The sequence below is a fragment of the Colias eurytheme genome, chromosome 23 (genome assembly GCF_061535395.1).
Source record: "Colias eurytheme isolate Ceu_HAF_F1 chromosome 23, ilColEury1 Martin Lab GWU primary, whole genome shotgun sequence".
NCBI lineage: Eukaryota > Metazoa > Arthropoda > Insecta > Lepidoptera > Pieridae > Colias > Colias eurytheme.
In genome coordinates this window covers 5677772-5690167 of record NC_143002.1, presented here as the reverse complement: position 1 = coordinate 5690167, position 12396 = coordinate 5677772, and the positions used below count along the sequence as shown (strand labels likewise).

The following is a 12396-nucleotide window of genomic DNA, read 5'->3' as shown; positions in this document are numbered from 1 at the left end:
ATGGGAATTGATAAGATTTCACCATAAATTAAGCTTTGGTTTGATAGATTTATTAGATGATTCTATGATTTGTTTCTTATGGGAGCATTGTTTGTATTGTGAATCTTGATAGTACCTATTATCGATACTTGAACTTAATTTCCCACAAAACGCATCCATATTTATAGCTAAGGAAATTCCATTAAAACAAACCGCTTACATCTTATAATCTAATCAAATATAATAAATATAATAATATGCGAATAACGGTAACACGTGCGAAAAATTTTACACGCGACGACACGATACGACGACTCGACTGAAAACGTGACACGCGATTGAGATGACGTGCGATAAATAATATGCAATAACTGTATAATGTATTATATGTACATATCTTAAGACTATTGGCGATTTTTTTAATTTTAACATGGCGGCGATTTCACTTCACTTTTTTGTAGGTGTGGCAAAAAACAATACAAACAACTTCAAAAAGGACAGGCTGAATATCTAGTGAAGACTAATAAACAGCTAAGTACCAACTAAACTGCAAAGAAAAACAACTTATAATAACGGTCCATCCGTTCGATTCATAAGTCTACAATAGTTTCATAATTCACACGACGCATAAAACATAACAATTATTATTTCAATTGCGAAACCAATACAGCTGGTAGATTGCAATCTTTACAGTTGTCGAGGTAACGGTGCCGGGACTGATTCACAACCGACGTGACGATAACGACACGGGTTGAAAGATCCGACAATAACGATCGTAAAATTATTTTACGACCTACCATTGTAAACTTGGATATTTGGGTCAGTTTATTTTCAGTCAATACGGTGTGTAAATAAAACGTAATTTCATGTATAAATAAGACAATTTCCTTGTTTTCCTTGAGATATTTCTTATTTTGGTACGCGCCACGCAATGCAGGAATTCCGGTGCCTGAATAGCCCTATATTTTAATGTGAGTCATGATTTATTCACTATGATCTGTATTGATATACAGATAAACACACAGCTTCTAAAATTGTTTATGAATTGTGGAACTACTGAACCAATTTTAAAGTCCGGTCAATTCTTTTCTAAGATTGAATTTTTTCATATACGCAGACATAAAAAAATCGATTTGAAACAAATTAAACACGCACAATATCCTAACAAACACCATTACAAGGCTTTACAGAAAATACAACAATTTACATGTTATTACTGTTGCGTGTACGTCGTAAGGGAATAGCACGAATGTCGAATATGACACGCGATTATCCGGGTCTAGACCAATGATATTATAATATTAAGTAAATAGGTGTAGGTAGGTTATAAGTGTACCGGGAGTGTCACGTCGAAATGTGGCTAACTAGCCAAATTTTACTGCTATTGTCTCCTTTTCCGCTCACGATAGTTCAACCTCGATAGTGTACCGTTTCAAGATATAATGTTTTGTTGGTAACCTATCTACATCTTTGTTCATATAATATCCTTGGTCCAGACAGAGCGAGCACCCTCGCGAAGCAATTGCTACGCGAAGCAGCTCGGTCAGTGTGGACGTACTTCAGACCTTTTAACCCATTGAGCCCCGAACGGCAGGTCCGGCCGCGACACAATAGATTTTCTATTGTGTCTGTGATTCCGGGGCCTGATGGAATAATACTACCTATATAAACTGAGGTAGAAGCGGCATACGCATTCAAACACGTTCTGTCTGAAGTCAGCTAATTATCCGGGTTGCGTTTAGTCGGATTACGTTGCTAACTCTTTTCGATTCGGTTTAAATGTATTTGCGAAGCTGCTCGCTCTGTGTAGACCCGCCTATTGTATATCCATGTCTAGATATAGGCTGAACCTAGGCAATACAATGTAATGGCACAGTCATGTTACTCAAACCTATCTAGGGCAGAACGATTACTATTTTGTGTGTGTGTGTACAAAGTACAATACCTTTTGGATGAATTCAATTTTCTGTATACCATTTTCAAAGGCCTATTCAAAGTCGGAACGTTTATACATTTAGCTATAGGTACCTAGGTACTTCTACTAACACACAATTATTTGACAAACCTCTAGCTAGGAAGACGTACGTTAGGAAAGAAAAGGTTCACGAATAAACCCTAATAGCGGTTAAAAATTATTGTTATAAATATATGTAGTAAATTATAAAAAGCCATAACTTTTTAATCTTTTACATAATACAATGTGCCCTTAATTGCAATAATTAAAGTTATCAGCGACCAATGAAATTCTCCTAGATTTATTATTCGACGAAGAAATTATCATCATTCTTTCATGTGTTACGAAATGTATTTCATCCCTTATAAAGCTCACAAACGTTAAAATGTAGGTCACATCCAGTGCAAAATTTGCATTGCACCAAAAACACGCACGCATTGAAATACATTGCACGTGACTCATTCACTAGGAAACTTAAAAAGGTTAAAGGTACACGGGCACCATAGACCCGTAAAGTAGGTCGTTGACAGACCTTTTCATCTAGTCCTTTATGTCTATGTAAAGCTTTACTTGGGAGTAATGAGGTTAGTTCATTTAGTTCGTGTTTAACTACCCTCAAAATGAACAAAAAATATTGTTTTATTTTCAGATTTTATGTACGTGTGTAAGTTGACTCAGTTTAGTTAATTAGTAGAAATGTTATTTTAAATGTATAAAAGGTAAACATGTTTAAGTCTGGTTTAAATTTTTCTCCTTGATATTATTTCACATTTAATATTCATATCCAATTGAATAAATTCATATTAAGGTCAGAAAAAAACAGGCCAAGTGCGAGTCGGACTCGCGCACCGAGGGTTCCGTACAAATAAGTTTAAAATTATAAAAAAAATATATATTATGTGATTTAACTAAAAATTTATGGTTTTCGTAATTTTTCCTTAATCTATGCTATAAGACGTTGCTTCGTACCAAATTTCAAGATTCTGAGTTCACGGGAAGCACCCTGTAGGTTTTGATTCCCTTGCAAGTGTCGAAAATTTGCGGCATAAACGGCTGTATCTTTTGATTGCGTTGGCTTAGAAGTTTGATTATTTTCATAGCTTCAAGGGACAGTAGACCTGAGTAATTGATATAAATTTCAGCTTCATACCTCCACGCGTTCCTGAGAAAAAGGGTCTTGACAGACGGACGGACGGACGGACAGACGGACAACAAAGTGATCCTATAAGGGTTCCGTTTTTTTCCTTTTGAGGTACGGAACCCTAAAAACACATTGACTCGAAGGCTCGCCAAATTAATGATTTATTAAATAAAATATTAAATATAAATTCTAGATTAAAATAAAATTCTATAATATATTCGATATCGTATATTTTAGTCAAAATAAAGTTTACGATGTCATATTTAAATCAGCAATACTTAATTATCTATGTAATATATTATCTATTTAATTGTGTATCAAAGCTAACAAAAACACCTCCCATATCCAGACCTACATTACAAAATCTATTATTTGCTATTAAAACAATTACTCCTTCGAACAATACCCACGTGATTGAGAAAGTGATTGTCGCGTGACTAACACAGTTTGCAGTTTCCTATATCTCACACAGCTGACGTTGCTTTTACAAATGTTTACGTATTACAACACGATTATAAAGATACTATAGCATTTATACAGTTATCCATTCATTGTATGATTAACACGTTTTATTGTATACTTGCGTTAATAACGAAATCAAGTGCTGCGATTTGATCTTGTATTCGAACATAATTGTAAATACGAGTACAATAATGTGAACCTATAGGCTATAACAAATTGTAAATATTTAATTTTACTTGTATTAAAGAGTTTATTTGTTTTATACTACATTAAGTTCGCAATCGAAGAATTATTTTTTTGTTCATTTTAAGAATCTAATGTAAAACATCCAACACTGAATTCTTTATTCCTTTCGTATTTATAGCATTCTAATATTTTTAAACCATGCACGTCTCCCAGATCATAAAGTCTCAATGACTTTTCTCTACAAAGACACGCTCTTATGCTTTTTCTTTGGCTTTCTTCCAAAACATTTAAGATTTTTCAAGTTCATCGATTTCCTTTGTAAAGCAACTCATTCACACATTTTATAGATACTCGTATTACGCCTACGTTTGTCTCAAGTACCAATTATCTTCTTCTTCTATATTATATATGGAAGTATTATTTACTTATTCTCTACATTTTAACGTTATCCCATACATCGCTATTACTTTAATACAATCTAACCAATAAATAAATCCATAGAACCATCCTTACTGATCTCTGAAGCACACCGTCTACCTTACACACCAGAGGTCTTCCTTCACTGGTTGACTCCACTGAAGCCAAAATAAAGAGGGCCATAAACAACACTAAAATGGGGTTGCATGTACCAACATGGTGCTTGACGCATGCTGGGTACTTCATCATGAGTGCTTGAAGCATTTCAAATGCTACGTCACTTTAATGAATGAAGCCCGAAACATTTTTTTAAATGCATGTTGACAAAGTCGCTTTTGTTCTGTATTTTATTTGAATAAACACATAACGTTCATAACGGTTGTGTTTACTTAGATGTTTCGTGACACTGAATTTGTTCATGTAAACAATAATTAAAAAGCCTAGCCGGCTTTGAAAATTGTTTTGATTCATAGAACCTTCGAAACATTATATCAATGCTTCAGAAAAACATAGATGACAAAGAAGTGTGAAATCTTTCAATAGTCTCGGCTTATAGTTAATGACTTAATTGAAACATGCCGCGACATAATAACTGTAAAATGTGAATGCATCGCTTACCATCAACCTCCTTCCTTTCACATAAAATTACATTCAGTAACGGCCAATTAAACATAACTGCGACCAAATGTATCGAACACGAAACGTATTCAAATCACACACTCGAACGTAAAAAAAAACAATCGGACATGACGTCACGCGGAGGAAACGCACCGTGTCTTAAAGTGGAAGTCGTCATTCCCATACCGAGGATACAGAAATACCATGACCAGGGTAAGATCCCTTTAATGTATACAAATAATATGAACAAGCGGGTCACGCTGAGTGGCCGTTCTAAAAACAGCTGTTGTCGTTTCGAGTGCGTTGTCCCGACTCCCGACGGTTGTCTATCTTTTATTTTACACGCATTTAATGATACTTCTGTTCGAACAATCCCAGAGATGGAATTACAAACAAATTAAGTGTGTCTTTGTTGTTTAACTAAGTGGGATAAAGCTTTATGAATTATTAAGGACTTTCATGAAATCTCTCAAAATAAGGAGACGTTTAGCTTACGCGATGAAACTCCTGATTCGTCCTGATCTGATTCGTAAAAATTAGAAAAAATTATACTAAAATAGCATTCTGTTAAATATGAAATGGAAACGTGAAACATCATAGATTTAGCTATTTATACTAGGTATATTGTTCGGCTTAACATCGTTTAGTCGCTTAAAAAATGCGATTGTTTTTATAACAATTGAATGATTTTTAACGGAGTAATTGCAAATTTGCTTGAATGCCTTAATGCTAATTGCAATAGCGGTACACTCTTTGTCCTGTTTGAAAAATCAGCGAAGTGAGGTATGTCCAGAGTATTTTATATGAATTGATTATTATCTGCTATTTTAAGCATACAGTGCATGTATTATCATTCAAATATCCTCGTAATTACCGGCTAGACAATGCCATGTTTAATCTGTGATGATAATTATTCTACATACATAGTACATAGGTACTATATCTACTGCACATAATGTTTTACACACATCTATACGAGGACACCCTCAAGACCTCATCAGTGGCTCCTTTATAATTCTATTATTTTCTTAACACAGGCTTTTTTAATATGTACTCTAAAAAATGAATTATACGTCACAAGCTTTCCGCCCGCGGCTTCGCCCAATTTGTCTAAAACCTAATAAATTATGCATACTAAAAACCTTCCTCTAGATCCAATATCTATTAAAAATACGCATCAAAATCTGTTGCGTAGTTTTAAAGATTTTAACATACATATCGGTAACCATGGCAACCGTGTATTTGTCTAACAATTTACCAACTCAGAAGCGCTGCAGGCGCGTCCGAGGCAAGTGCAATTAGCATAAAATCGAAGTGACTCACTGAACATCCGTCCATAGGAAATCGATTGTGATTCACTTGTGTACTAACTTGCTGTTTTGCATCCGCAAATTACGACTCATTTCTATTATGTGCCTATAATATTATGTGCTTATTTTTTTTGCGTTGCACTAGTAAAACTAGCTTTTTATGACAAATGGACACAACAAAGCTTTTGGAAAAGAAAAATACGGAATATAATGTTATAGTTGACGAATGTTTGCTGTCTTTTATACAGTTTTCCGGATCTTGCTGTAATAACTTACTAATTATAGGTAACTACTTAGTAGTTTTAAGTTTTACGCAAGATCTTTCTAATAGGAATTTTATTTTGCTGTTAAAATGAAATATATACATTTTGTTACTAGAATATTTATATAGCAATAAATATTTGTTAACTCTGCTAACCAACAGAACATTATAAGATTGCATGCTAAAAGGATAATTATTTTTAACTACATATGGCAACACAAAGCCACATTTCTATTCTTCCACAGACCATAAAAACAGAGAGCATACCTTCCCAGATTAATAAAATAATTATTACAAAAATGGAATACAAAGATGGCTTGTCATTTACTTCCTTTACTATACGCCAATTGTATTCCTTTTATGTTGAGTGACAGACAACTTCCCAAACATTTATGGTTGTATGCAAAACATTTCCTTGAAGTAATTATAATCTTGAATTGATTGCTAAGAAATAACTATTATGTGTTATTAATGTTAATTAGAAATATTGATAAGTATTATATGTGCTCCTTGATTTCTTAATGGTAGTTAAGGATATAAATTAATTTTTGTGTTTGTTTAAATACCCACAATTTTAGCATCAAGAAGATATAGCAAATATTGATAGATTCAAAGATTAAACATTTTCGAACTTTCACATTACCAGTCCACCGCACCCAAAGAGCATATTATAGCACTCTAAACAGAATCTGCACAAATTACAATAAGTTGTGTGAGATAATACCAGATCTTGACATTATCGGGAGTAAACCTATTAGATTTCGGAAATGCCTATTTGAAAACCTTACTTTGCTGTCGCAAGTCCTTCAATAGATTAGAAATTTGTCTCTTGTAGTTTTTATACCATTTCCGTTTTTTTTTTAAATTAGCTATTATCTATAAGTTAGTATATTGATAACTCTTTATTTATGTGTATGCAATTGTAATATTTTATAGTCTAGTAGTCAACACATGTTATTGCACCTATATTATTGTTATAATATGTGTTTGTGTTGCAAATAAAATAAAATAAAATTTTATGAGAAGCTTTATTATGATAACAAAAACTATGAGCTGTTGATTTTTATGTATATTTTAAAAGGATCTTAAAAAGCACAAGTGTAAACCTTCTGTACAAGACTACAATATAATATCAAGGAGAAGAACAATAGACACTTAAGCTATAGCTTAATAGATAGTGGATTGAAGATAGAGCACATGAGATTAACCAGGCCACTACACTTTTAGTAAAGGTATTTTATTTAACATTTATCAAACTTTTTTAAGAAAAAGAATGGAGCAAAGTTGATCACAAAACGTGTTCAAATTAAGTACTGAAACTTATTTTTTGGAGAAGGACAAAGAATCAAATAGTTTTATGTTGATTTTAATTAAAATTATATTAATAATGATTTTAGTGTACTATAACGCAGTCAGAATCATAAAGCACAGTATAAACAGAAACGTTTGCTTCTTTCAGTTGGTTGACCGTTTAACACAGTTATAGTACAGTGACTTTCTATGGTATTGTTTCAAATTCAAATAATTCTTTGTGTTGACTTGTCTAATTATCAGGGAAGGCTATAAGCTATACAACATCACACTACAACAAATAGTGATATACCATGCAGCAATGAAAAGTATTGCAAAAATATTCTTTCCAAGCCATACATGATGCATCGCTCAACGTGTTTGCATAAAACAAATTAACGCAATTATAATAATTAATTTAGCCTCAATGGGGGTCAGCGCTTCGCAACGACGGAAGCTGCCGGCGGATGTCCGCCGATACGCCGCTTTTACCGCCTCTAGTTGTAACTTGGCTAATGCATAGCTGACCAGTGACCATATTGTTATGTAGCCTTGGTACGGTTGTCACCTTGGTCTAGATGTGCATTTAAAAATCAAGTTTGTTTGTTTGCGCGTAAATAATTTACGAAATATCTATGGAAAGTGTTGTCATTTCTCATCTATAGTTGTAAAAAAGATTCACTATTAGAAATTTTATTAAAAAAATTGTACAAGTGAAGAACTCTGTCATTTTTTAATGTTGGTTAGAAAATATCACAAACCAAATAATATGTCTGTGGAAATAAATATAGTTAAACATTCAGAGGCTATACTTAAGACATTGCAATTCAGTTTATTTAAGTTTGCATTTGTAGAAAAAAAATATAATGCCGCATTTGCCAGACCTACACCTTACCTAAGACTTTGAATATGGAAAATCGACGTCACATGCATTTTGCCTCCTTATTGTTTGGAATAGTGAAAACAGCTACACCTCAGTATCTCCATGATAAATTATCGTGGGGATGTAACACAAACAAAAAATATAAAACAAGGGCATCTTCTTATATCTTGTATCCACATAAGTTTCGAACTGAGGCGTTCAGGGGCAGCTTTAAGTACAATGCAACTAAATGTTGGAATAACTTGCCGCCTCCGTTTCGCAATATTCAATCCGTATCAACGTTTAGATTAAAGTACAAAAACTATCTTCTTCAGACGCAGTTAGATCAGCATTAGTTGCATTGTAACCTTTTCCACCAGCTAACCACTTTTATGCTGATATGGCCTTCACTCGTCGAAACTTGCTTTCCTTGGGCTCACGTCCATGGTTGTAGGTTTAAGTATATACTGTAGCGGAATCCTTATTAACTTTCATTGCTTTGTTTTATTTATATATTTATTTACCAATTTACCTAATCCCGTTTAGTGGTTCTACTTAATGTATTATGCATTAAATTCTTTTATATGAAATATATTATAATACGTGTGTGTGTGTATATATATTATAGTATATTATTATGTCTATATTTTACATTATACTATTAATATTGTATTTATTTTCTTTTCTTCAATTAAAAATATATTATTATGACGAATAATTGCTCTCGGGGCTCACTGAAAATCGGTGCTGTGACGTTTTTTTTACGTCACAGATGTTCACCGAGTGATTTCCCCTTTTAATGGTATCATGCTTCACAGACTACACACTTCAATGTGTATTTTTAAGTATTGTAGTAAGTAAGTATTGTAGCATATAAGTATTGTATAAATTGTTTTTCATTATGTATGTGTGAGGCTATGTGTCATTAAATAAACGTTTTTTCTTTCTTTCTTTCTTTCTTTCTTTCTTACCTCCTTCTAAGAAAAAAGCGGCAATAAAATTATTATTAAAAAAAATTCCTTCAGTATATTCATCAGCAACTACAAATATTTAGATTTTTATTCTCTGAGAATACATTGTAGTAAATAATACAAGAGTATTAATCACCAGTCCAACAAAATAGTCACACATTTCATTAAGTTCAGTAAGTACCTACTGTATATCATTAATTTATGCTTATTTTTAAGCTCAAAAAGTTACAAGTTGTACCTAGATTATAGTTGGTTATATTCACATAAAATATAAAGCTTACGAAATAAAGTTTATAAATCAGTCAAAATAGTTTTTCAGTTCATTTGCAACTAACAAAAATCTAATCTTGCTTGGATTATGAAACTTTTTTTTTAGGCTGCAATAGGGGAGCGCTTGGCCACTATCTCGCCTGATGGTAAGCTGAGATGTGGCCTAAGATGGAGCGCGCTTCCCTACAATGTACCTGTTCACTCTCCTATTGAAGAAAAGACTCTTGGTAAATATTTGATGCAAGTAGAAACACAGCATGAATTAATGAATCTAAACAAACTTATAGGAAAATTTTAATGCAGTGTTATTTTATACATGTTATTAAAATAGATTTTTTTTAAGTGACAAGCAAGTGCTTGTAACTTGTTATAACTATTTTAATAGATTAATTTACATAATAAAAAAGACCTTGAATATAATAAAAAAAGAAAAAAATAATACATCAATTTGTGATCGAATCTTTGGTAAAAATGTACTTTAAGGGCCGTTGAGGGAGGGGGGTAAAGGGGGGGAGGAGGTGAGGAGGGGGGGAGAGGAACCCCCTCTGTGAAGGGGGAGGTGCGGAACCCCCCCCCTTTTCGAGAAAAATGCAAAACAATTTTTGAGGTTATGTTACGAAATGTAATAGGAAAAAGGGGGTAATGGAGAGGAGATTTGGCAGGGAGGGTTGGAAAAAGGAGGGGGGATAAGAATACAACATAAAATACAGTAATTTTTGACATTTTTTTTAATAGTTTCGGGAGAAAATGTAAACTTTTTTAAGGAGGGGGAAACGAGTGGGCTTCCAGCCAGAAGACTCACTTCGTCGCCCCCTCGCTTTACAAAAACAGACAAGACCACGTGGGATCGGGGTGCTCCGATTCGGATCTGCTACTCAAAGTGACCTAACTCGACTCAAGTCGGGGTGCTCTGATTCGGATATGCTACTCAATGTAACCTAAATCGACTCAAGTTGGGGTGCTCTGATTCAGATCTGCTACTCAAAGTGACCTAATTTGACTCAAGTCAGGGTGCTCCGATTCAGATCTGCTACTCAAAGCGGGCTAACCCAATTGGTGTGCTCGATCTCAAATCGACTTTCGATTTTTTCTTTTATGGTAAAAAAAAATATTTAGAATTATATAACTGAATGTACTCACAATATTATCGAATTCCCTGAACTAAAAAAATTCCTGATTTTACTGATAAGAGATCCCAGAGATTGTTTATTATGGTACCATTCTTGGGCTACATAAAAATGGATTTATATTTACATTGCAAATACAAATTTGAAAAAAATCGATTTTTCAGAAATCGATTTTTATATTGTGTCAGACACTGCCTTAGCTCCGGCGCTACGGGAAGTGCAGCCCTTCCGCCCTTGCGTGACAAAGCACGGTCGCCCGTACTCCGCTTCGCAGCTTCGGCTTGTTGGTCGCCTTCAGCGACCAGCCTCAGCCGCTCCGCTCCGCACGGCTCCCGAGCTTTGTCACGGCGGGCGAGGGCTGCTCTCCCTCCGCGCCTCCGGCTTTTTACATACACTCTAGGGGTAGGGCAGACAAGACCACGTGGAATTCGGGGTTGACAGCTTCGGTTCTGTATGATAATGCAATGCTTATTTTAGCGTAACGTTTTTTAGCTAGATTCGGACTTTCGCAGCTTAATATTGAATACATAATATTCCATCATTGAAAAAAATTACATTTTACAAGAATTGTACTTGCAAAAACGAAACGCAACAAAAAAAAACAAATGTCAAGATGGTTGCTCGAAATTGTATGAAAAATTATGAAACTTTGATAATTAATTTCTAAAAAACTATAAATCTCCGCCTGTTAAGATTTTACGGGTCAGTTACTTAGGCATAGACCTTTCTCCAAAAAAATTTTGGTTGCCCAACTCGATGGCCCTTAAGGTACATTTTAGCCGAATCTTTTTAAATCTTGTATCATAGTTGTAGTTACATAAGTAAATTAAGTGAGTTCGTCTAAAATAAAAAATAATAATAAAAACATCTTACTTAGTCCCTGAGACTCGACGCAGTCCTTTGTCAAAGCTAATAAAATTAAACACACAAGAAAGCATCGCACACAAACACTAAAACACACAAACATTTTGCCACTAATCGTTACTTTCGACATGTTAAGATTGTTGTTGATATTTAAACACTATACATTTTTACAAAGAAACTAACTTATCTCGTTTCTATTCTATTTACTTATTATAAAGCAACAACAGTCAACACATCCCACAAACAGCCGACCACAAACGAACTGCCACTGCCAGCTGCCTGTTTGTCGTTTGACAATAATTGACTGTTGAGTGTTGACAGTAGGTCAGTGTTGCCGTCACTCGTCAGAGCCACAGACTGTAAACAGGACTATAGCAGCCGTAGACAGAGAATCTGTCTACGATAGCAGCTTTATTTTATTAATTATTCTGTGCCACAGATTATTTATAGTAACCTTAATAAATAACATACAGTACTCCAAAATTAATAATGCGCATGCAAATCTTCGCTAATTGTGGTATTTCCAAAAACACCCGAATCATTGAATCGTAAGAGCCCTAAACAATGCACTTGCATTTTACACCTTGTTCAAAAGAAATAGAAGTCAATTCACGGTCATACACAATCAAAAACAATTCGGGCGGTAGGTGACGGTAGCCTGTCAGTCAAAAAACTCAAAAATC

The 12396-nt window shown here is 34.1% G+C and overlaps 1 protein-coding gene across 1 annotated transcript in view; it reads right to left on the bottom strand.

Annotated features, from left to right (window-relative positions):
• Meltrin (disintegrin and metalloproteinase domain-containing protein meltrin) overlaps positions 1-12000 on the bottom strand; it is a 94466-nt gene extending 82466 nt beyond the window's left edge. Inside the window, exon 1 of the mRNA XM_090115656.1 lies at positions 11723-12000. Within this exon, the coding sequence (XP_089971782.1) occupies positions 11723-11843 (121 nt within the window). The 5' untranslated portion in view covers positions 11844-12000. The remainder of the gene's footprint in view (positions 1-11722) is intronic.
• Positions 12001-12396: the final 396 nt, after the last annotated feature.